At 50.3% G+C, this 26,160-nt stretch overlaps 1 protein-coding gene across 2 annotated transcripts; it reads right to left on the bottom strand.

The window, feature by feature from the left end:
* LANCL1 (LanC like glutathione S-transferase 1) lies at window positions 1–26,160 on the bottom strand. 2 transcript variants are annotated; one of them, XR_013227989.1, is made up of 10 exons: window positions 25,984–26,160; window positions 23,288–23,405; window positions 18,936–19,143; window positions 12,064–12,199; window positions 10,920–11,066; window positions 8,235–8,417; window positions 5,185–5,361; window positions 2,043–2,115; window positions 420–1,349; window positions 1–302 (listed from the first exon to the last, which is right to left on the bottom strand). XR_013227989.1 is itself a non-coding variant. In XM_077319334.1 (9 exons), the coding sequence occupies exons 1-9, from the start codon at window positions 26,068–26,070 to the stop codon at window positions 1,273–1,275; spliced, it is 1,206 nt and encodes a 401-aa protein (XP_077175449.1). In that variant the 5' UTR covers window positions 26,071–26,160; the 3' UTR covers window positions 377–1,272. The 2 variants fall into 2 exon arrangements, 1 of the variants encoding a protein (XP_077175449.1); XM_077319334.1 differs by lacking the exon at window positions 1–302 and having other exon boundaries at window positions 377–1,349.

Below are 26,160 nucleotides of genomic sequence, written 5' to 3'. Positions count from 1 at the left end.
TTTGGTCCAAACAGGTTTAATTTCTACAAGTTATGTCGCTTCAGCCACAGGTGGGACAGCCTCACTTACAATCAGTTGCCTGTACAAATGGCTTGTAAAAACGTCCAAGTGAATTTTTAATGCCTGCCCCACCTGGCTTATGGTACAGACTCGCCTAAATGCGTTTCAATATGGCTTTCTAAATGAGATGGCATGGATTCCAACACCAGCCTCCTCTCAAAATTTTTAGCTGCCCAGCACTGGATGGACCGAAAATGCTCCTGCCAGAGGTGGAGGAAAGGCTCAGAGCAGGGGTAGTCAAACTGTGGCCCTCCAGATGTCCATGGACTACAATTCCCATGAGCCCCTGCCAGCATTCGCTGGCAGGGGCTCATGGGAATTGTAGTCCATGGACATCTGGAGGGCCGCAGTTTGACTACCCCTGGCTCAGAGGAATGACTAGTCCCTTTAAAAAACCCACTGGGGTTAAGAATAGCAAATTAGCCACCGACGATGTTTCGGTCTTAACTTGGCCCAAGATCAGCTCAATACTTGGTGCTGAACACTGAGTTCATGCTTCCCCTGTGGATCTGAATTATCTAACAGCAGGCTGTGACTATATTTTCTGTAGTGCTCCCAGAATGCACTGCTGAGCTCCAGGGAACCCGTGAGCTCTAAAAGTGCCGAGGAAGTGCTCCCTCCCCTGGACTGGCAAGGAGGTGTCCCAGTATCTCTTGAGCAGATGGCGTCTCAGCTCAAGGCCGTTTCCCAGCCTCACCTCAGACAGAACATGCAGCAATAAAGCAAGCCCAAGAATGAGCTTTGGTATGTTCTTGCCACTAGAGTGGCCTGCGTAGTCCGGGAGAGATCTCCTTGGTACACCTTCTTGCCCACTTTACAGGCTTCTGAGGAAGTCTCTGTCTTGGAGCTGACCTCTGCCAAAGACCGTCTCCAAAAACCCAACCCAAGCCAAGGGCAAAAGAACAGTTCCCCTCCACCTCATATCCAAAATACCAACCTTCTGCAATTTAAATATACTTTTTAAAATACTGTACATTTCCCTTCTGTAAGAACCCAGCTTCTTCTTTTGTGAAACCTAAAGAGCTCTTAGGGAAGAAGGAAGGCAAGCAAATTCAACTTTAAGAAGATCAGACAAAGGAAACAACATAAAACAAACGGGAGCCCTAAAGCTTTTGCTGTTAGCCAGGAGAAGAGATGACGGCCCCTTTAATCTGCCTCTTCCGGCAAAGTGAAGCGCAACAAGCGGCGTGCCGGTCACTGCAGGGTGCAGCTCTACAGTTCGAAAGCCGGGAACTTGGCCTTGGTTGGGACCAGCAGGTCTGTCAGGAAATAGATGGTGCCCGCCATGCCTGGGGAGACAGACAAGAAGTGCTGGGTCATCGGACAGCATCAAAGCAGGTGAAATGGAGCTTGCAAAAGCCTTCCCAGGGTCCCTTCCCGAGTCTGGCAGCAGCCAGAAGAGGGGAGCTTGATGGTGACATAACCCCCATCCTTCCCTGCTGACAGCAGGGCTCTGCTGAGGTTCTTATGGAAAGATTCTATCAATGGCTACTAGTAATGCTGACTGGGGAGGGGGGCAGGAGGCAACCTCGGGGGGAGGCCTCAGCCTCTCTGTCCTATTGTTGGCCCTGCAGAGGAGCCAGCCAGCCTTTGTGAGAAAGAGGTTGCCAGACTAGATGGATCTCACTGGTCTGAACCTGCAGGGCTCTTCTGATATTCTTAAATGCCTAAAGGACCATCTCTTTCCACACCATCTGCACCTGCCTTCCCTGCCTTCAGACAAATGCTGGGGCAACACATAACCAGAGGCCTGGGCCTCGTTAAGGACAGAACCAAATTGGTATAGGCAGCATCAGGTTAGAGATTCTGGATTTCCCCAAAATACCCAAGGGTGTGGGACAAACGGTATGTCTGTCTGGCCCTGCCTGCATCAACTCAGCAGGAAAACAGCTTCTTTGGTAATTAATCCTTCACGTTCCTCCCCAGCAGACGTCTTCACATTCAATGCCAGCAGTTAAGCTAAGCAAGAGAGCAGAGTTTACCTTCGAAGAGAGAAAAGGGAGTGTCCGGCGTTCGGCATCCGTGCTGTCCGTAGCTCAAGCACCACTCAGCGAACTAAGAGAGGGAAAGTGGGCAAAAGTCACCCTGCAAGTTTTAGAAGGTCTGCTTGTGGGTATCGGACAACATCTGGCAACGAACCAACCACATTATGAAGAGCTCTGGCATCCCATTCTGCGTGCCAGCCCAGGCCCTTAATTTCTGGGAGAGCAAGGGGCAGGTGAGCCCTGAAGATGGGAAACCCACATGAAGGGGCAGGGGGCTGATGAGGAAAGGGCCAGAGATGGGAACTCAGAAGTTGAGCTGTACAATAATAAAATATTATAAAAACAGTAATTATTTATTGTGGTGCACAATTTAAAAACAGAATAAAAACTACATAAAAACTATACAGAACTAACTGCACATAAGACCAAACGCGTTTCTGTGCTGAGAGTGTATCTCATGTGCGTTAGAAAAAAAAGCTATATGATATATATACATGAGATACACTCTCAGCACAGAATTATATGATAGCGAAGAGTGGTGAGCCTAGGCATATGCCATAGGAGGTGGTCTCCAAAAAGTCAAAAAAAATTTACATATTGGTTGGAGCCATAATCTACAGATCCCACTCAGCTACACTGTATAATGAGTTCACACTTTGCATATAGAGTGTATTGTTATAATTCTGACCACTGAAGAAGACCCAGTAGGGTCAAAACGCGTTTTGTCTTCTGTGTAGTTAGTTCTGTATAGTTTTTATGTAGTTTTTATTCTGTTTTTAAATTGTGCACCACAATAAATAATTACCGTTTTTATAATATTTGATTGTACAGCTCAACTTCTGAGTTCCCACTTGTAAAGGTTGGGTTGGTTGTGTTCCCTTTTTTGGTTCTTGAAAGGGCCAGAGATGCCAAAAGTTTAATATTAACAGCGTGAGACACTGTGGCTGCCTAGAAATCTTGATCTCTCTCCTAAGAATGTGCTGCCCAAAAACCAGCTGGGAAATACCTCTGCTGCACAAGAAGTGAGCAGTGATTTCTGAAAGCTTCTCCCCTGCCACAAAGGTGGTTAGTCTTGAAGTTGCTCCTGGACTCTGGTTCTTTTCTACTGCTGCAGACAGACTCACGGGCCACCCATCTCGATCCACCAGAAGAAGGGAGCAATGACTCTTATCCTTTATAAGCGCACATTACAAAATCCCTACAAGGAAATCTGAAGACATGAGCAGTGACTCCTGAAAGCTCCTCCCCTGCTACAAATGTGGTTAGTCTTTCAAACGCTCCTGGACTCCGGCTCATTTCTCCTGCTGCAGACAGACTCTCACGGCCACCCATCTTGCTCTGTCACAAATATCCGTATGATATCTGTATTCCAAGTCAGAGCAATGTCCTTGCAACGGGGCGGTCAGTATTTAGCCCCGCTGGGGCCTGGCAAGGACTGTGCCCTGGGAACATCTGGCCTGACGGTGGAAGGTTAAGAAAATCACAGCAAAGATGCTGAGCGTTAGGGCAGAAGCTGCCAAGAGAGGAAGGAAGGCAGAGCATGCTGGGTAACAACAGGCCAAGGATACAGCCTAGGTGGACAGGTGGCCAATGTTCTTCACTCATCTCCAAGTGCTCCCACAGCAGGATGCGAGTGCCAGAGAACAAAGCCACAGATCATCCGCCTTAATTGCCGTGACACGCATACAAGGAATTCACAAACAGATGAGCTTCCCATGCATGCATTTTGCAACATGCAACAGGCGGACTTTCCACAGGGTGTTTGTGCTCTTCCAGGTTAGGGGAAAACCCACAAAACAAGAGACAGAGAATCAGAGGATCTGAACGGGGTGGAAAGGGGGCAGCTAGCACCTGCTATGAATTATCAATAAACAAACATCTTGTTTGTGAAACGGAGGCAGCGACGTGCAAACTTTAGTGTGCAAAGACTAACAACTTCTGTGGCAGGGTAGGACCATCTGTGAGTGCATACGTGAAACAATGCAAAAAGGTGAGTGCTAGGGTTGTGCGATTCGGCAGCCGAAGCGGCCGTTCCTATCCGTAGCAGTCAGCGCCATGCGCCGCTGGCTGCTAGGGGTGGGAACGGCTGCTTCGGCTGCTGAATCGCACAACCCTAGGAGCGCATACGTGAAAATGAACTCCCTCCCAATTAAAAGCAGGCACTGACTTTCTAGATTTGTGATCCGCCATCAAAACGATTCTGCTATGCAGAATTATCGACATTCACAGCACGTAATTCTTTGTTTCACACCCAGAGGGGATCCCGTGAAGCTGATGGGAAGTAGGAAGTAGGCACTTCTGAGGTTCTTAGAGAGGGATTCCTGGCTGAGGAGAACCTGCATGTTCAGAGGCACTAATCCTCTGAATCCCAGAGACAGGAGGCAACCGTTGGGGATGACCTCGGCCTCTCTGCCCTGTTGTTGGCCTCTAGAGGAACTGGTTGACCACTGTGCGGGACGGGATGCTGGACTAGATGGACCACTGGTATCATCCAGCAGGGCTGTTCTGATGTTCTTATGAAGACCTCGGCCTTTATGCCCTGTTGTTGGCCTCCAGAGGAACTGGCTGGCCACTGCATGACATGGGTTGTTGTACTAGGTGGATTCTCAGTGGTCTGATCCAGCTGGGCTGTTCTTACGTTCTTATAGGCTGATGAAGGAGAGGTCTGCCAATGGCCACTTTTCTTGGTAACTGTGAGGACTCTCCGTGTTCAGAGGCACTATGCTTCTGAATACTAGAGCCAGGAGGCAAAATCAGGGGGAAACCTCAGTCCATATACCCTTTTTTTAAAACTGTCGAGAGGAATTGGTATTTCACTGTGGGAGACAGTGGACTGGATGGACTCTCTGGCAGGGCTCTTCTGATGTTCTTATGAAGGACTCCGTGGCCTCTTTGCCCTGTTGTTGACTTTCCAGTGGCACTGGGTGTCCACCCTGCTTATGAGACGGAATGGTGGCCTAGAAAGACTATTGGTCCGATACAGCAGTGCTCGTCTTCTGTTCTTATCAGGACAATAAGATACCCTTTTCTTTAAAGAGAACTATTTTTATCCACTTGAGAAGTCTTCCTCCCACCTCCCTACATGCACACAAGAAACATTCCCCTGCACTTGTGTGGATGCCTCCTAACTGCGGCTCACCTTGCAAGCCCTGTAGAGGTACTTCATGTCTTTCGTGAGATTGTAGAGGGCCAGGAAGGCGTATGCGTTGCCAGCTGTCCCGTGGCACAGCCCGTAGCCTTTCTTCAGCAGTCCCCACTGCCAGATCACGTCAGCGCACTGCAAGGCATCGCTGAGGTACTTCTGCTCCCCAAACACCTGTGCAGACAAGGAGCCAAGTCTTTTGTAGCTCAGTGGCTGGGGGCTCGTGCATCATCTGACATTGGGACAGGGACGGCCCTTCTATCGAGGTGCACCCTTCCCTCCCTTGGCCAAGAGCACAATGACTTTGCCGTTTGCCTCCAGCGATTTTGGGGAGTGATAAATGGAACAAAACGGTGTCATTATTTAAGCCACTACTGACTGCTGCCATTAGTCAGTCACCGCTGTGAGCAAGGAGGATGCCCCACATTCAGCAGGCAGGACAGGGTGTCTGGGGGGATCATTTGTAAAAGGCTCATTTCCATTTTAGTGGCGGGTGGAAGCTATTGCCGCCAATAGGGTTTCATTGGATCTGAGGGAGGTGAACAGTGGGGTGCCACTGGGCTCGAGGCAGACGAGAACTGGGGAAGAAGCCACGCGCTCTATGGATAGCAGAGAAGAAAAAAGCATTTTCTGCCTCCCTGAAGCCAGGTTTGGATAACACCCAGGACATCTTCCACCTCTGGGGGAGAAGATGGCGTTATGTACATATCTGAGGGACGGTCTTACTCCCTGTGCCCCACGCACAGTGCTTCGCTTAGCGAATGCCAACATAGAATCATAGAATCAGAGTTGGAAGGGGCCATACAGGCCATCTAGTCCAACCCCCTGCTCAACGCAGGATCAGCCCTAAGCATCCTAAAGCATCCAAGAAAAGTGTGTATCCAACCTTTGCTTGAAGACTGCCAGTGAGGGGGAGCTCACCACTTCCTTAGGCAGCCTATTCCACTGCTGAACTACTCTGACTGTGAAATTTTTTTTCTTGATATCTAGCCTATATCGTTGTACTTGAAGTTTAAACCCATTACTGCGTGTCCTCTCCTCTGCAGCCAACAGAAACAGCATCCTGCCCTCCTCCAAGTGACAACCTTTCAAATACTTAAAGAGGGCTATCATGTCCCCTCTCAACCTCCTTTTCTCCAGGCTGAACATTCCCAAGTCCCTCAACCTATCTTCATAGGGCTTGGTCCCTTGGCCCCAGAACATGTTGGTGATCCCTGGTAGGCGTAAGGTCCACCTGGCCTAGATCACCTCGATCTGCATTTGATGCAGGGCCTGCCTTAGGGAAGAACTCGCAAGCTATATATATAAAATTTAGAAGCTCCCAAGAGTGTTCACCCCTCCCCTCAGAGTGGGTGACTTTCCCGCCCAAAGTCATGTGATGTGGAAAGGGTTAGCACTCTCCCCTCAGTTCTCCTTCCTGCCACCGGAACAGGCAAGTCAATCCATTATCAGCAGCCCACAGTGGGGAAGGAGGGAGGGCTGTGTGACTGCACAGAAGATCACTTGAGGAACAAGTGTTACAGGTAAGTGCAACCCTGTTTTCATCTTTGTGACTTCTGTGTTCCACATGGGATACTTGCAAGATCACACACTCTAGAGCTTTTCTGGCACTGGTCCCTGCCTGGAGGAAATGAGCTCTCAGAAGAGCTACAGGCCCTGCAGGGACAAATGCAGTTCCACAGGGCCTATAAGCCACCAGACTTTTGGTTGAGGCCAGGTGAAGAGGGGACATCTGTTGGCCCCTCCTCCTAAATCGCCCCCCATTGGCTGTTGGCAGCTGGGAGGGGGATTAGTTGGGGGGGGGGGTTAACCATTTTGTTATGTTTCTTGTTTTTACATTCTGTATTTCTGAAGTCTGATGTTAACCACCACGAGCTGACAGGCTGGGAGTGGTGGCCTACCAGTCCAAATAAGCAAATAAATGCTGGAAAAGTGGGCAAATGAGAAGCATGCATGCTGGATGGGAGACACATTTCTGGGTAGCAGTATGTGAGAATGAGATCTTGAATTACTTGTGGATTGTAAGCTAAATATGAGCAGATAGTGGGATGCAGCAGTAAAGGCGAATGCAGTCTTGGGCTGTATCAACAGAGGCATCATATCAAAATTGCAGAATGTCATAGTCCCACCTGGAGTCCTGTGTGCCGTTCTGGAGGCCTTACCTCAAAAAGGATGCGTACAAAATGAAGCAGGTGCAGAGGAGAGTGATGAGGACGATCTGGGGCCTGGGGACCAAGCCCTATGAGGAAAGGCTGAGGAACTTGGGATTGTTCTGGAGATGGAGAGGGGACATGATTACTCCCATTAAGTATTTGAAAGGTTGTCACATGGAGGAGGACAGGGAGCGGTTTCTGTTGGCAGAATGCAGCAATGGCTTTAAACTACATGTAGAATGGTACCGGCTAGATAATAGGAAAAGAAATTGCAATCAGAGTAGTGAAATCAACTAACTGATTGATAAACAGGGGGTTGGACTAGATGGCCTGCATGGCTCCTTCTAACTCTATGATTCTATGTTTTAATCAAGCTTGGGGGTAGGGAGAAGAAAGAAAGTTGTTTCTTTGTACCCCACTTTTTACTACCTGAGGGATTCTCAAAGCGGTTTACAATTGGCTGCCCACCACAGACACCCTGTGAGATAGGTGAGGCTGAGAATGCTCAGTGAGCTGGGACTTGCCCAAGGTCACCCAGCTGGCTGCATATGAGAACTGAACCTGGCTCTACTGATCAGAGGCTCTTCACCATGACACCCCGCTGGCTCTCAAGAAGAAGAAGAAGAGTTGGTTCTTACATATGCCTTCCCTTTCCTCTCCCCACAACAGAGACCCTGTGAGGTGGGTGAGGCTGAGAGAGCCCTGATATTCCTGCTCAGTCAGAACAGCTTTATCAGAGCTGTGGGGAGCCCAAGGTCACCCAGCTGGCTGCATGTGGGGGAGCGCAGAATCGAACCTGGCATGCCAGATTAGAAATCCGCACGCTTAACCACTACACCAAACTGGCTCTCAAGATAGTGGGGGATGAACCCCAGCTTGGCTGTTGCTGCCCACCTTGTAGGCCTGAAGGAGCATGTAGATGACACCAGGTGCACCATGGCACCAATGCACAAGCAAGTCTCTGGAGTCCTCAATGCACGGAGGGAAATTGCCAGAGGGGAACTTCAGCTGGCAGACGTAATCCACGCTTGGCTTGACTACACTGTGCAACTTGGTTTGACTCACACCGAGGCCAGGCTGAAAGGAACAGACAAATGCAGGATTAGAAGAGGGAGAAACCTCCTGGCCTCCTCTAGCAATGATGAACCTTTTATATGCAGTGGGGGCGGGGGGGGGGCTCACATGTTCAGGAATGGGCACGAGACAAGGGCTGATGGGTCCTTCTTCCCAGGAATGGGCATGAACCAGCTCATGAACTAATATGCATGACAAATTTTGGCTGGTTCTTGGTTCATAGCAGGTTAGCTGGAATTTTATTTATTTTATTAATTTACTAGATTTAAAGCCCATTTCACATGCAAATGAAATGGGCGCTAGATGGGCTGGAAGAAGGCTCTCTGGAGCCTTCTCCCCACCCATGGCTCTCCCCTTCTCCCCACTTTCTCCCCACCCGTGGCTCTCTGGAGCCTTCTCCCCACCCGTGGCTCTCTGGCAGAAGGGTGGCCGGCCCACCCCCCACCCGAGGCTCTCTGGAGCCTTCTCCTGGCTGGAGGAGCGGCCTCGCCGCATCTCTGACGCGGCGAGGCCGCTCCGCCAGCCGGGAGAAGGCTGGCCGGCCCACCCCCCACCCGAGGCTTTCTTGAGCCTTCTCCCGGCCGGCGGAGCGCCCTCGACGCGTCTACGACGTGGCGAGGCCGCTCTGCCGGCCGGGAGAAGGCGGCCAGGCCCACCCGGCCCCCGAGGCTCTCTCGAGCCTTCTCCCAGCCGGCGGAGCAGCCTTGACACGGCGAGGCCGCTCCGCCAGCTGGGAGAAGGCGGCGCGGCCCACCACTCACCCGTCGCTGTCTGTGCGGGTGAAGTAGGCAATGGGGAACCGCGCGACACTCGGAGGGGCCAATCAGGAGCCGCTTCGCGGCTTCTGATTGGCCCCTCCGAGTTTTTATCCCGGACAGGGCCCGCCCTAACTCCTCCCACAGTGCCCTTACTGCTTTATTGTCCGTGGCGCTCTGCGCCATGGGGCTGTTTAAAGATACTTATATACCGCCCTCCCCGAAGGCTCAGGGTGGTTTACAGAAAACAGGAAAAAGATACAGATAACATATGGTAACAACAGGTGATAACAACAATAACATTATAACAATTAACATGATAATAACAATAACATGAGAGAATAACAGAACTGCATGAACCTTTCCCACGAATCGTCAAGCTTGGGGGAGCGGATAGAGGAGAGTCAGTCTGGGATCCCCAGCGAGTTTGGTGACTCTTAACATGAGGGGGGCGGAGGGAGAGTTTACTACCATGGCAAGAACCTCAGGAACCCGGCTGGTTTATCTGGCTAAAAGCTAGTGATGGTTCATGGTTCACAAACTGAGCACACCATGAACCATGAATATTTTCCCAGTTTGTGGCCATCCCTACATATTTTCCTCCCGCAAAGATCTGTGCCATCTGAACGCCCATATCCTTTTGTCTCTGATGCAAAGGGGCAGGGATGCAATGCATCAAGTTTGATCTTACTGAGATATTTAAAACTTTTCTTAGCTGCCTTTTCTCCTTACAGAGCTTCAGGCGTCTAACAATAAAAATATAATGTATCAACTGCCTGAGAAGAGCAGAAAAGAGCATCTTTTGTAAATCACTGTTCACTTCTGCAGACAACTGGAGACATCTGAAGAAGTTAGTAGTGACTCCCAAAAGCTCCTCCCCTGCCACATCAGTCTTTCAGGTGCTCCTGAACTCTGGCTCTTTTTTGCTGCTACAGACAGACTAACACAGGTCTTGATTTATATGCCTGAGAATGGTAGCCAAGGTTTCTCCATCCAGCCCTCCAGGGCACCCCACATCCATAGCCTTAAGTGATCACTCAAATTTGCAGGAAATTAACCTGAGGCCCCACCTGGATCCTCCATTTTGTCCCCCAGGGACAGGTGGATAATCCCTGGAGGACAAAATGAAGGAGAACTAGTTGAGCCACTCTGGGTCCCCAACTGGGGATGAAGCAGAGAATAAATGATGTGAATAAACAAACATGCAGGGATAAACTGACAAGCCAGCCCTGGAGCATTTACATGAAAAAAGTCAGGAGATCTGCCACTGAAGTGTATGCAGAAGAAAAAAGGAAATCATGAGGCACAATGATGCAGTAGTCTTCTCTATGTTTATAGGTGAAAAGGTTATAACATAAAGTCTAAATGGTCAAACATATGATCAATGATCAAACATATAATCAACTGAAGTGTATGGTCACATTAAGAGAAAACTTGTTTTCTAGTAAAAAAAAACTTAAGCACGTACGAGAAGTCATGTTGGATTAGGCCAACGCACTATCCATTCCATAAATCTGTGTCACATGATGGCCAAAACCCACATGCCATTGGGCGGCCCACAAGTGGGGCCAGGATTCCGGAAGCCCCCCATCTGCTGCCCCCCAGGTACCAAGAATCACTACCACAGTCATAGTGTGTTCTCCTCCATCTATCCCTCCCTCCCTCCCTTGTGGCTAAGAGCCACACCCTGGACCTCTGACCCAAACGGCCCTTCCACATACAATGTCTTCCTGGCAGGATGCCCTCTTACCTGCATGAGATAGTAATAAATCCCAGCTAGGCCATGGGCCGCTCCCACGTAGTATTCCTGGTACCATTCATACATTAGGGGGCTCTTTGTGGTGAAGTTCCGCCTTTTGGCCAGACTCTCCCCAGAGGCCAGAACTGCCTCACAGACCTGTAGGAAAATAATCTACATTCAGCGGCAGCTTCACCCATAACCCCACTGGCCAAATGGATTCTGCAAGGCCGTGTCCTTGCAGGCAGCCCAGAATCTGCAGCTGACCCAGAAGGGTTGAGCTGTCAGCTGTGGGTGTTGCCCATTTTGAACCAGGTCCATGAGAAGCCAAAACAAAGGATATTTGTGACAATTGTCCTGAGTGTTGTAATAAGTTACATATACAACAATCACTAGACCAAAATACTGGTTACGCATACAGCATTTCGGCCCTTGTTCCTTCTTTAGTGATCTATATAATACTCACCAAAATTGTAAAATCCGTTCCAGGCCAGGCAAGCAGTGCATGAATCAACGGAACAGTATTGCTCTGAATAACTGTTACAAAGTTTAGTCGTCAATCTGGCCTGCGTATATCAAGGTGCCCCCCCCACCCGAGGTGATCACTTTGAACAACCAGGCTGCTCTTGGCAACCGCTCTTTGCTGCTCTTTGCTCACTCATTGTGCTCATGGGTCACCCAAGGGGACTGTCCACTACATCAGCTGCCAAGACTCTACAGAGTTCAAGGGCCAACCACCTCTCCTGCCTGGCTGGGCTCACCGTAAGTCTTGGGGAGGCTCCAAGGTAGACCCTGCCTCTCACGTGCGTTGCAAGCCCCCATTTGGGATTGCTTTAAATTGGCTGTGCCTTGATGTAATTTTACACCCATGAACAGGGGTACATCTAAGGCTGGGGTAGTCAACCTATGGTCTTCCAGATGCCCATGGACTACAATTCCCATGAGACCCTACCAGCATTTGCTGGCAGGGGCTCATGGGAATTGTAGTCCTTGAACATCTGGAGGACCACAGGTTGACTACCCCTGATCTAAGGGGCAGCATGTTCAGGGCTGATGCGGGATGGGAAGTCCTGTGCCACTTCACTGCCATGAGGTTCAGGAAACTTAAGAGGGTATGGAAGAGGAGCATTGAGGGGAGAAGAATTGGGCACCGCACCTGCTGGATGTGACTCTGCGGGATTTTCTCTCCTCCAAAATGCCTGTTCACAAAGAGCAAAGCATATAGGTACCCCATGCGGCCGTATAGCAACTCATCAGGGACTCGCGGGTCAAGCTTGGACAGATGGAGCAACCTGGAAGGAGAGACATTGTGAAATTGCTTATGTATTTTGGCAATTCTGTAATGCCCTCACCCACCCAACCCTGCAGTCCCACATTTGTAAATCAATAAGGCTAAACGATAATTCCTGGGAGTTAGTTGTATCCTGTGAGAACAGACAGTCAATGAATTTTAGAAAACGACCGAAGGGAAAGTATACAATATGGAATGAGAAGAAAGAAGAACAGTTGGTGTTTTGTGCCCCGATTTTTAACTACTTGGATGAGTCTCCAAGCAACCTACAATCAGGGATGTGCGCTTTGGCTTGGCTCAGCCGCCTTGGCGATCACTGAAGCCTGAGGCGGTGCATAGGAGGCCAGCACTGCCTCGGGCTTTGGTGATCGCCAAGGCACCCAGACCGAGCTGAAGTGCACACTCCTACTTACAATCGCCTTCCCTTCCTTTTCCCACAACAGACACCCTGTGAAGGAGGTGGGGCTGAGAGAGCTATGAGAGAACTGTGACTGCCCCACGGTCACCCAGCTGGCTGGATGTGAAAGAGGAGGAGTGGGGAATCGAACCTGGTTCTCCAGATTAGAGGCCACTGGTCTTAACCATGAGCTGGCTTTCAAAAAGATGACAAAGAGCTGATGATCCACCAAAGTAAGCAACTGACCCCCTTGCCTCCCTCCCTCGGAGACCAGCTGATCAAATTCTCTGAGTTTGACTCCACCAACCCATCATCCAAAACTGAGGGCAGCGAATTCCCTAGAATGTGCAGAAATCGCCTCATTCGTTGACTCCTAAGACTCTTTCTAATAAATTGGGGGGAGGTACACATGCTAGTATTGGAAGGGGGAGACATTTTTCTTCCTACCATTCAACATTTCATCAGCTGCTACTCTCAACCTGGGGGAAAACCCAACTACTTTAGCCTTTTCTCACAAGGAATCCTTGATTATTCCCCTCCATATCAGAGTCTCTCTCTCTCTCAGCTCCATAGAACACCAGAGAGGTCATGTTGGGTCAAGCCGGTGGTCCATCCAGTTTGTGCCATCCAGTGGCCAAAACCCAGGTCCAAAACCCAGGTCCCCTTAGGAGCTCAATCAGCAGGGAAGTTCAGGGTTGGGAACCTCACTGGCGGTGCATCTCTAAGGATGTTTTGGGTCTAATGCCCACATTCCCTTCAATGTATTGGAGGAAGTGTGCCTGCACACAGAAACTTCTTCCTGGAATAAATCTTTGTTGGTCTTCAAGGTGCCCCTGCTGGACTGGAATGCTCGGCAGATTTCAGTCCAACAAAAATCAATATCAGAAAATTATGCGGGTCTCTAAGGAGCGGCTAGAATCGAATCTAACGGCACTAAGTGAAGCCACTTAAAAAAGAGAACAGAAATGGCGACTTTGTATGGCCATCTGTAGGAGAGATGATACAAAAGACAAATAAATGACCCAAAGGGATAAAAGGATTCTGGGAGAGGGCAAGTGAAGGTAGAAACTCACAGCATAAGACTAAGGGGGGGCATCAAAACAGGGGCATGAGGGTCTTTCTAGAGAGGCCATAAGAAACTATCCTTGGGCATGCGGGAGCCCACCAACTACCACTGCATCTTGCATTTAGCATTCTTAGGGAAAGTAAAGGAAAAGGCAGATGCAGACCTTATATTAGCATTCCTGGATGAAGCTTCAGTCTTAAATCCATCCCAGTCAGATTGGGGCAGGTCAGCAAGGCTAGTGTTACGTGACACTACAGCCGATGTTTGATACAGTCAATCATAAGCTCTTAGCTTGCTGCCTCTCCGTCCTCCAATGGCAATCTCCTTTCTCCGGGGTCATGGAAAAAGGGTAACAACTGTAACTACTGCCAACTCACATGTGGAGTGCCACTGGAAGCAGTTCTTTCTCCAGTTTATTCAACATCTTTATTTTTGTGCACCATCTTGCCCAGCTGGTACGAAGGTTTGGACTTGGGTGTCATCAATATGGAGATGACACCCAGTTCTTCCTCCTGATGGATGGCTGCCCAGATTCACACCCAGAATCTTTAGCCAGAAGCCTGGAAGCAGTGACAGGATAGCACAAGCAGAGTTGTCTGAAGCTCAACCCCTCAAAGATGGCAGTCCTGTGGGTCGGCAGAAAGGGTCCTAGCAAGAAAGTGTGATAGCCCACCCTGGATGGGGAGCAACTGTCAGTAGCTCACTCTGCCAGGAACTTAGGCATGATCCTGGATGACTTGCTCTCTACGGACACACAGGTCACAAGAGTAGCACAGCTGGAATTTCCTCCTTGCTTGCCTTCAGAACAGAAGGACTGTGGCATAGAATCACAGAGTTGGAAGAGGCCATGCAGGCCATCTAACCCACCCCTTGCTCAAGGCAGGATCAGCCTAAAGCATCCAGGAGAAGCATCTGCCACTGCTAGAAGAAAGCCAGTGAGTGGGAGCTCACCACCTCCTTAGGTAGCCCAGTCCACTGCTGAGCTAGACTCATAGAGTGGGAAGGAGCCATACAGGCCCTCTAGTCCCACTCCTTGTTCAATGCAGGATCAGCCTAAATCCTCCAGGATAAGTCTCTGTCCAGCTGCTGCTTGAAGAATACCAGTGAGGGGGAGCTCACCACCTCCTTGGCAGCCCATTCTACCCCTGAACTGTGAAAAATTCCCCCCCTGATATCTAGCCAGTACCATTCGACACATTACTGTGGGTCTCGTCCTCTGCTGAGAAAAGGAAGCTTTCCCTGTCCTCCTCTATGTCAGCAGTCTGCAACCTTTTTAAGGTTGTGGCCTGTTGACAAGGGGTGGGGGGAGAGAGCGACCTGCCCCCCCCGCGCAATCACGGCAGCCCTGCGCAAACACGCATGCGTGGACCTGAAGCGCATGCACGTCTGCTCCCGGCGGTGGCGCATACACACATGCGCGGCGGCTCTGTGCAAATTTAACTCTGCTAACAAAAAATGCTATTAAGAACCACCATCCCTGAAGAGGAAGAACATGGAGGAGCCCGGCAACTCTCAAATCAGGAAAGGTATCCAGATGACATATTGGAATGAGAAATCGAGTCGCTGTGGGATTTCTCCTTCTCTGGAGGCTTTAAAGAGCACCACTGATGACCATCAGAAGAAATGTGGATTAAGGGATCCAGTCAGGAACTCGGCTGTCTGCTGCATGAACATTTTTACGATCCCCGCGTCTTGTTCTTGCCGCTAGATGGCAGCATGGGATCAGACTGGACTCCCTCTCAAATATAAAAGAGGTTCAAAGCAGCAGGAAGAAAAGGACCCATTTCAAAGCGAAACAAACAAGAGGGATTGCATCAGGGCCAAAATTCTGTCCCCAACAGTTTTGGGGCCCTGATTTGCCCTGGGGGAAAAGATGCATGCTATGCGCTCCTGCTCATGTTCAAGTGTCCCCCCACCATGAGAATAGTAATGAAATTGGATGGCCAGGCCACAGGGAGATAAACTGGAGAGTTTGCTCAGAAGGTGCACAGACAATAGCAAATATTTAAATAGGGCTTGACCAAAGAGCTGCTGTATCTGAGGTGTCTGTCCTCTGCTATGAAAAAACGGGCCAGGCTAACACCCTTCGTGTAACCTAGCCTACCACTCCCCCCCCCCCAAATTAAATGATCTGGATAGAGGGGAGTGGAGCCCAAGAATTGGCATGGTGAAGATGACCAGGGTACTGCTCTCCTTGAATATCGATTAAGTCTTGGCGAGGGGAGGATAGGGAGGGTGGGAGTTTATAATTTTTAATTTATATAGAAGAAGAAGAAGAAGAGTTGGTTCTTATATGCCACTTTTCTCTACCCGGAGGATTCTCAAAGCGGCTTACATTCTCCTTCCCTTTCCTCTCTCCCCAACAGACACCCTGTGAGGTGGGTGAGGCTGAGAGAGCCCTGATATTAATGCTCGGTCAGAACAGTTTTATCAGTACTGTGGCGAGCCCAAGGGCACACAGTTGGCTGCATGTGGGGGAGCGCAAAATCGAAACCGGCATGCCAGATTAGAAATCCGCAGTCCCTACCACTACACCAAGCTGGCTCTCTTATAGTTTATTGCTGAAACTGTTGTGGAAAATAGGACTTTAAAGAGTGGTTGGCTAGGGAGAATGAGTTGGGAGCTGAACCTCAAACAACCAGGGGAAATAGGGATGAAATAAGGGAGGGCCCTATAGGGCCGGGGGCACCAACCCTCAGAGGGTGTGGTGGATATGGGGGTGGGAGGGGACATTATAACGGAGGAGGCAGGAGATGCTATCTGCCAAACGGTGCTTGCCCTTGGTCTCCTCGATTTCAGGCATCATACAGCTATGCTCTAACCCAGGGGTAGTCAAACTGCGGCCCTCCAGATGTCCATGGACTTCAATTCCCAGGAGCCCCTGCCAGCATTTGCTGGCAGGGGCTCCTGGGAATTGTAGTCCATGGACATCTGGAGGGCCGCAGTTTGACTACCCCTGCTCTAACCCCTTCTAATCTCTGACCCATCCCAAGAGATGCAGGGGTGGAGTCTAGGATGATCAACTCAACTCTGATGCTGATGCTGTGGAATGCCAGATCGACCAACAAATCCTCAACCCTGCAGCCATACTTTGCAGGGCACAAGGTAGACCTGGCGTGCATGACTCGGATGAGGAAAAGCCTTTTCTGTCTTTCTTTCCTTCCTTTATTATCCACCACTCCCAGACAAGCTGGCTCCATGTGCCACCTACACCCTGTATAGACAGAGGGCTAATTTTAGCCCACTCACTGAGACTTATGGATCCTGATGGATTCCTGAATTATCTGTGGGATCTGATACCTCCTGGTGCCTCATTAGATGGCTTGGTCAGCGACTGGCACATTTGACTGCTGGCCACCATCAATGAGACCACTTCCCAATGCTGTCTTCACCCCCATCCTTGCTCATCTGTGGTCTGGCCCCGGTATACCTGAGGGACCACCTGACTATACCCTAAATCAGGGGTAGTCAAACTGCGGCCCTCCAGATGTCCATGGACTACAATTCCCAGGAGCCCCTGCCAGCGAATGCTGGCAGGGGCTCCTGGGAATTGTAGTCCATGGACATCTGGAGGGCCGCAGTTTGACTACCCCTGCCCTAAATGCTCCAGTCTGCCAATACGAACCATCTGGTGATTCCCAGCCTTAGAGAAATATGTCTGGCCTCAAGCAGGGTCAGAGCCTTTTTGGTCATGGCCCTCACCTGGTGGAACGAGCTCCCGAAAGAGTTGAAGGCCGTGAAGGAACTTCCTCGGCTAAGATGAGCCTGCATGATGGAGCTCTTCTGCCAGGCTTTTGGTTGGGGTCAGTGAACAACTGATCGTGACACCCCTGAGCTTGCCCTCCCTAAAATTAACCCACCCCCTGAACGGGAGACGTGTTGCAGAAACCAGGACTCATGGCCAATGCAGGCAGAATAATTTTCACCGTTTTAACTGTAATTTATTATTTTAAATGTAGCTATGATAGATTTTAAATGCTGTAAACTCCCCTGAGCTGGCAATGCCGGGGGGGGTATAGAAACCCATTATATAATTATAAATAAATAAATAAAACTACTCTGATTCAAACTGTTCACTATATTTGGATAAATTATGTTTTGTTGGGATTATACGCAAGTTATTATTATAATATTGTATTTCTGCTTCTGAATGGCTTGTGGGCTGTAATAAAGACTGATGGAAATAATTAAATCTATATAAGTAGAAATATGGACAGGAAATATGAATGTTGGAAAAGGAAGTAAAACAAAATTCTCATTTTGAAGAACATTTGTGATGTAACTACAAGTGGTCCAAATAGTACAAAAAAAAATCACAAGAATTGGAAGGGGCCACCTAGTTCAACCCTGCTCAATTGATTAGAGCAGGGGTAGTCAAACTGTGGCCCTCCAGATGTCCATGGACTACAATTCCCATGAGCCCCTGCCTGCATTCACTGGCAGGGGCTCGTGGGAATTGTAGTTCATGGACATCTGGAGGGCCGCAGTTTCACTATCCCTGCATTAGAGGAATATGAAACTCAAAGATCATCAAATTAATTTTTTTTTAATCTGCATTTATATTCTCCAGAGGGCAGAAATGCAATTCAAGGAGTCTCAGGGTCAACACAGATGTTACCTCTGACCTGAGTCCCAGCACCAAAAACACACAGAATCACTGCTCCAGATAAAGTGTCCCACCTATATTCTGAGGCGGTGGGCCGTTTAAGACAATCACGGAAAAGCTTTCAACTTTGCAACATTCAGTTTAATTCTGAACTGGCTATGATGAGCTGGACGACTCATTCCAAACTGGACGAGTAATCCTAAACTCGGTGCAGCATCAGCAACAGCGGCAAAGGACAATATGCATTTCTTTTAACCCATGGTTCCAGCCCAGAAGCAGAAGGAAAGTGTGTCATTTATAGCTGTTTCTAAAAATACCAGCATCTATAAAAATGCAGCTTGCTTCTGCAAAGCAACTCTGAACTATCCTGGTGGTCTCCCTGGTGGTGCAAACCAGGGCTGACCGTGCTCAGCTATGAAGGTCCAACAAGATTCGGCTAACCTGGACCATCTGGGTCAGCACCCAGTGCTAAATACCACGGCCAAATGCTCATTCTTTGTCAACCCTGCTCCAACCAGCTCACACAGACCAGAGGTAGTCAACCTGTGGTCCTCCAGATGTCCATGGACTATAATTCCCATGAACCCCTGCCAGCAATGCTCGTGGGAATTGTAGTCCATGGACATCTGGAGGACCACAGGTTGACTACCCCTGACCCAGACCATTACCGTGCGATACAATCTTCAGCTTGTTTGTCACTCCGCAGCTTGTGGTACACGACGGCGGCCACCGCCAAAGGCCCAGCATCTCCGCACAAGAAAGTGATGGAGCGCTTGGTCAGACAGCCGAGGCTCTTCTTCACATACTCGTGGGCCGTCTCAAGGTAAGATGGGTCGCCATAGACATCAAACAGCTGCAGGTAGAGCACGGCGATGCCTGAAAAGAGGAAGCCTCTTCAGTGTTCCGTACGGCACTATAATACCTGTTTACCAACTGAAGTTTACTGACGTCCATCTGGGAACGTGACGGACGAGCTCGCGGGGGCCTGGAAATGGGGTAACTCATTTAAGGAGAACATCAGCATGCAATATTGACTGATGTCTCCAGTGGTGGTGGTGGTGGGAGATAAGATTTCCTTTTGCACACCTGGCAGTCATGGCCAGGTTTTGTGTTGTGGCAATATCAGCTTTCAGAAGTCTTCTCAAGTTCTGCAGACGCTTGCAATGCAGAGAGCTCCTGGTTCACACAGACACGAAAGACCCTCAAAGGACATTCTTTTGGGGGTCTTCTCCCCCCCCCTTCCCCACACTTTTCAAGACTTTGATGCCACTTCCCAACACTTGACCTGAAAAGAGCAAGGCTTCGCGAGGCCTGACCCTCCCGCTTCCCTGGGATGCAGAAGCCTCATTCTCTACGCCAGTGGTCCCCACCCTTTTTATCACCGGGGACCACTCAACGCCTTTTACTGAGGCCCGGTGGGGGGAGGGTAGTTTACTCCTCTACTCTCAACCACTGCCCTAACGCTCTCTGGTCGCTATGGTAATGTTTAACCATCCCTTCAAAATAAGATACAGACACGCCACAACAATGAACATAAGGAACATTTTATTTTCATGGAAATTTTAACTCATGACAATGACAAATCAATGGGAACCCTGAGCTTGTTTCTCTGCAATGATGGGAGACAACGACACCTGAAGTGTGTTGTAAAGGGCCGGGGGGGAGGGAGGGGGGAGAAGGCGTCCTTCGGGACCCACCTCCAATTAGTCGAAGGACCACATGTGGTCTGCGGCCCACAGGTTGGGGATCGCTATTCTACGCAACCACTGTTTCCTGAAAAGGACATGCCTGTAGGCTGAACGCAGCCATTTCCCCCACAACAAATCTAGTCGCCCTTATAAAGCCTATATTTAGAATTTGGTTGAAATTTCAAAAGCAACTCCTAGTCTGGATGCATGCATTAACTTCTGAATGTGTAAATGTTTTCTAACTAGTATATATTACTGACCACCGAGGAAGGCCTTAGAGCCCGAATGTGGATAGTCTTGGTGATCGTCGAGGGTTGCCAGGTTGGTCATGGAGGGTTGGCCACCGGCAAGGGATTGGGGGTGGGGCTGCCAGATCCAGGTCGGGAAACTCCTGGAGATTTGGGGGTGGAGAGGACAGAGACCTCACTGCAATACATGGCAACAGAGCCCACTCTCCAAGCTGCCATTTTCTCCAGGGAAGCTGATCTGGAGATGACCTGTAATCGCACTCATTGCAATACATGCACTAATAAGAGAACACACCATGGAAAATTTTGAGCAGCCTTTGGAAGAGAGCTAATGACTGATAGAGATCTTCTTTCATTAAGTGACTCTGATACTTTACAGCAGTGCTCCCCAACCTTTTTATCACCGGGGACCGATCTACACTTGACAATTTTACTGAGGCCCGGTGGGGGGGGGGGGTAGTCTTTCGCCGAGGGACATCGCCGGCGCCTGAGCCCCTGCTCCACTTGCTTTCCTGCCAGTGCCCCTGACTTCCCGCTGCCCGCTGGGGGGGGGGGCGCTGCCAGCAGCAGCTGCCACGCGGATGGGGAGCCCTAGCCATGGCGGCCACTGGAGAGCACCAAAGGTGAGCCGGTGGCAGAGTGGCAGGGCAGCCCCTGAGGCAGCAGCCGGGGAGGAGGATGAGGAGCCACAGCCCGGTACCGACTGATCTACGGACCAGTACCGGTCCCCGTACCGGGGGTTGGGGACCACTGCTTTACAGCTCTTACTTTGAAGCTTTCATTGGCTGCTGTACATATTTTAAATGTGCTAATAACTGGTGTGTGTTAAAGTCAGACCTTTGAAGAAGGCCCTATAAGGGCTGAAACGCGTCTATCTAGTGGTTCATCTAGTGCATAGCATACTGTTTTGCAATAGCCTATGGCAGGGGTGGTCAAACTGTGGCCCTCCAGATGTCCATGGACTACAATTCCCATGAGCCCCCTGCCACCAAATGCTAGCAGGGGCTCATGGGAATTGTAGTCCATTGAAATCTGGAGGGCCACAGTTTGATTACCCCTGGTCTATGGGCTGGATATGTTTTTAATTCTAAATAATAATTTTAATATTTATACAGACATTCAACCCATGAAGGTCCTAACTGTCACCAGATGGGTTTTTATGGTTCCCGATCCCCAGGTCCCACCTGGAGGCTGGAAGCCCTGTGATCATGGGATATATTAATCAACTGTAAATGTGAAATTGCCAATTTTGAATGTGAAATTACCACAGCTTATGGAAACCTCATTTTGATGCTCTGTGCCTGATATTCAGACCTTAGGTTTTCAATCACCACTGTGTACACCATATCCTTATCCATTGTTGTTCCTTTATATATTTCTTTCTTATCCATTGTTGCCCCTCTATATATTTCTGAAACAGCCTAGGGGGTGGGACGTGTCCGGCTGTCCAAGTTGGAATAGGGCCAATCAGGGTGCAGCCAGCTGTGTCCTGATTGGCCCTGCCCCTGTGGCTCCCGCCCTGGAGCCTCTTTGCTCTCAGACGCCTCAGTGCCTGGAGCCAGCAGCAGGTGTGGAAAAGCAGAAGGCATGCTGTGTATTTCTGCAACACATGCACGCACTGAAGGATCAGTGTCTACCCGTGCCCTATCCCACAGCTTTAACTGGTAGAGCAGCACCCCCCCCCTTGTGAGCTTGCAGGCACCTGTGGAATGACACAGAGCTGTGGGGGGCACAGCTGCCAAATGGTCACTGCAGGAGGTGCAGCCAGCCACAAAATGGCTGCCATCAATTCCCTTCAGTCATGTGCAGAAGGTCCTTGGGCTGTGGTGGCGGCAGCTTTCAAAGCAATGATTTTAAAAATCTGCACAGCCCAATGAATCTCCAGTGGCCAGTCAGAAGCCCTGCTAGGCAGAAGCCTAGGGACGGAAGGTACGGAATTCACCAACTACAATTCTTTTAAAAGTAATTCCTTTTGAAAATCCTTGAAAGCCCAAATTATTGATTTAGCACAGACAGGCCCAGCTACAGGGTATAGAATCATAGAATCATAGAATCATAGAGTTGGAAGGGGCCATACAGGCCATCTAGTCCAACCCCCTGCTCAACGCAGGATTAGCCCTTGGTGCAATGCGTCACCAAGAAACTGTCAGCATGGTCTTATGCAAAATGCCACTTGCAGGAGATGGAGACCTTCTGCCCAATAACTGGCTGGCAGGAAGCCCCCTGGAAGCCTTGCATGGCCCAGACACCCCAAGTGCCTCACATTGCCCAGAGGCCTGCCTCATTTCCAGAAAGCTGCCCCCCCCCCCCCCCGCTTTCCATCTCATTACTCAAGAAGGCCCAGGGTCCAACATTGAGGATGAGAGTCACAGAGCTAATGCTGGTGGATTTCACTGCTGTTTTTTTTTTTTTTTTTAAAGAATCAAACAGAGAGGAAAAAAGAATGGCCTGCTAAATTACTTTCCACTGTACTGGGGATAGTTTGAAATTTAGATCCTTTTCTCATTTTGCATGGGTAATCTCCAGAGCTTCAATTGACAACATTCCATTCTGCATGTCTATTAAGGACAAATTTCCATTTCCAGCCGCAGTTAATAACCTTGTCCACTCTGCCGGCAGGCGCAGCATTAGCAGTTCCAATGAGGGCAGTGCAGAGACGGACGCTCTCATCAGTCACCTCTGGAAAGGCCTGGACCTAAAAATATTCTTCTAGAACAGGGGTAGTCAACCTGTGGTCCTCCAGATGCCCATGGACTACAATTCCCATGAGCCCCTGCCAGCAAACGCTGGCAGGGGCTCATGGGAATTGTAGTCCATGGGCATCTGGAGGACCACGGGTTGACTACCCTTGTTCTAGAAGGAAAGCGTGCTTCAGGAGCCCAGCTGTTTTCCCCTCACCCCGCTTATGCCACCCTCCTCAGTCTGATGGTCAACAAGATCTCTCTACACCAGAGCGTGATCTTCTGCTTGTCCAGAACCATACAAACTGGCCCTGGAAGCGCATGAGAGCAGCCACAAAGCCAGAGCCAGATCCTCAGCTCGTGTGTTCCCATCCCAATGCTCTCGGGGTTCCGCCTGGCCTACCTGCCCATCCGGTGTAGGCTGTGCAGTCTCGGGGGTCGGCGGATTTCAGGCCCTTTTCCAGCTGCTGCAGAAGCTCCCGGATCTTATTGTTCAGGTGCTGTGTAAACTCTGGAGTCAGCTGTGGATGTGAACAGAAAGCTATGAGCATCATGTATCGATGGACACGGCCAGCAGAAGGAATGCTTTTGTTTAGCACTTCCCCCCACATGGCAGTTTTTGTTCAGGTGCCTCCAGAAACTGATTATGAATTCTACTAACCAAAGGCCTGCTGTGCCTCGCACCCCCCAGACACTCGTCCTTGGAGGGGCAGGCCTGAGCATTTTAAGGGGACTTGCTTGTTTTGATTAGACTCCTGGCCTTCAATATTTTAACAGCTCGGCTCGCGCCCACGTCAGCATCACGGCTCTCCGTGCCTCGATTACCTCCAGGCTAGACCACTGCTGCTTTTTTCCCCAGAGGGGACCTCCTGGGCTGCTTAGCTTTTCAGCCCCCTCACCAAGGTGGAGAGAAAAGATGGAAATAGACCCTTCCGAGGCCACTTGACAGCCGGTGCTGACGCATCACAAAGAGGCTACCGAGATGGCCAAATGCCGTGGGTGGGCCGGTGTGCAAAAGCAGAAGGGCGGCTGTGCCAGCGTGTGCCAGGAAACAACAGCCAACCCAACAGCCAGTCCACAGCACAGCAGGGAATGTGTCTCCTCTCTGTGCCTGGAAGTGTGTCCGCATGGCCCAGACACATCTAGGCTTCTATGAAAAGGATGAAGTCAGATCCAGGATCCGGTTATTTTTATTTATTTATTATATGACTTCTATTACCTCCTTGTTCAATTGCCTCAGGGTGGTGAACAGCACAGTAGATCAGAAACTCAGGGCAGAGAACCACTAGATTCCCCGCTTACAGTCATGCTTTTATGTCATGAATGCAACTGGACAAATACAGCTAGGTGAAGGGACTGAGACACATCCTAAATGGATGACTCAACAGGTATTTGTAACATAATCCAACACGGCTTCACTTATGTCCTTATGCCTGGGGCAGTGGAAGGACTTCTGGAGTTCTGACCGTATTGGTGGACCTCCTGATGTCTCCTGGGTTTTGGCCACTGTGTGACACAGAGTATTGTTAGGGTGGGCCATTGACCTGATTCAGCATAGCTTCTCTTATGTTCTTGTGTATGGGGCAATGATGCTCTGTATTCTTGGAGTGGGGGGCTACAATGGGAGGGCTTCTGGATTTCTACACTGTGTACCCACCAAATGAGCCCTGTGATCTTAATTCCTGGGCATGGACCTCTGGGAGGTGGTCCTTAGGCGACCCCGATCCCAAGTCATGTTGGGCTTTAAAGGTCAAAACCAACTCTGCAAATTGGGTTTGGAAGCGGTATAATTGTTGTAAGTCAAATAATGCTATACTGTCTTCTGTGATTATATGTTTCCAAATGTAGCATCTTGTACAAGGAGCACACAGTGGGTTTTTAAGCCTTTCATGCCGGGGAGAAAAGGCCACCCAAGTGAGCCTGATCGCATCTCACCTCATCACATCTGGGAAGCTAAGCAGGGTCAGTCCTGGTTCATGCTACAATGGGAGACCACTGTAGAAGTGCAGGGCTGCAACGCACAGGCAGGCAAGGGCAAGCCACCTCTGTTCATCTGCCCTGCCCAGGCAAGCCCAATCTTGGAAGTAAAGCAGCAGAACAAAGCTGAAGTCCCATGGCACCCTGAATGGATTTATAAACCTCTCGTATCCAACCTTAATTGCCAGTCTGCAGCTGCCAGAAGGAATTCCTGCCTCCAGTAAGCAGAGATGTGATGGGGGTGGGGGGTGGGGCAGGAGTGCCCAGCCCTGCACATTTTTTGCAGCGAATACTTGCTCCCTGGGACAAATATCCTACTGCGATGCATCAAGGGAGTGGGTGCAGCGCTGGCTCTTGGCGTCTAACCTAAGGGCATTGGCACAAGAATCCAGTGTTCAGGAGTTCCCAGCGTTCCAGGGACCCACCTTTCCACGGAGAAAGATCCAGGTGGGCAGCCATTTTGGTCTGAAATGACAGAACAGAGCTGGAGTCCAGCCAGGCCTCCTGAAGACCAACAAAGTCAAATTGTGGGTGCCAGTGGGCATGCCCACGAAGGATCATAGCCAGCATTCAACTCCATTGGTCTTCAGGGTGCCTGTCTGGACTCGCCTTTTGTTCCTTCCCCAGGGCCAAATCTAAGATTCACCCGGGGGGGGGGGAATCCCACCCTGCCCGCGCATGCTCTGTGCCCCCGAGGCCCCCTCGCCCCCCCCCCAACACACAGAACTGTATTTGTCCTGCCATCGGGTGGCCCATCCAGGCTGGGCCATTCGGAGGGGGCTTGCCGTGGCCTGCCTCTGCTTAGCACAGGGGTGGGCAAACTGTGGCTCTCCAGATATCCATGGACTACAATTCCCATGAGCGAATGCTGGCAGGGGCTCATAGGAATTGTAGTCCATGGACATCTGGAAGGCCAGTTTGCGCACGCCTGGCTTAGCAGATTTCCACGGGCGGCCTCCCATTCAAGGACGAGTCTGGGCCGACCCTGAGTCTGGATGAGAGCAGGCCAGAGGGTTGACTGCCCCTGACTGGGGAGGCTCCTCTTCGCGCTCCCCCCGGTCGATCCACCCCACGCCCCTCCCCTCCTCTCGGCTCCCAACCGCCCTCCCCCCCTCCCCTCACCCTGCCGGCGGCGTCGGCGTCGAAGTAGGCGTGGGCGAGGGACTTGTCGTGGTCGGCGAAGGGGTTGGGGAAGGCGCGCTGGGCCATGGCGGGGGACCCACCGGCCGGCCGGGACGGGCATGCGCAGTGCCTCCCCCTCGTGGGCGCGCGGAGGGGAGATCCGGGCACCCCGTGACG

This window comes from Paroedura picta, chromosome 2 (assembly GCF_049243985.1).
Source record: "Paroedura picta isolate Pp20150507F chromosome 2, Ppicta_v3.0, whole genome shotgun sequence".
Classification (NCBI taxonomy): Eukaryota; Metazoa; Chordata; class Lepidosauria; order Squamata; family Gekkonidae; genus Paroedura; species Paroedura picta.
Note: the sequence above shows the minus strand (reverse complement) of the source record. Positions and strands in the feature narration are given on the sequence as shown.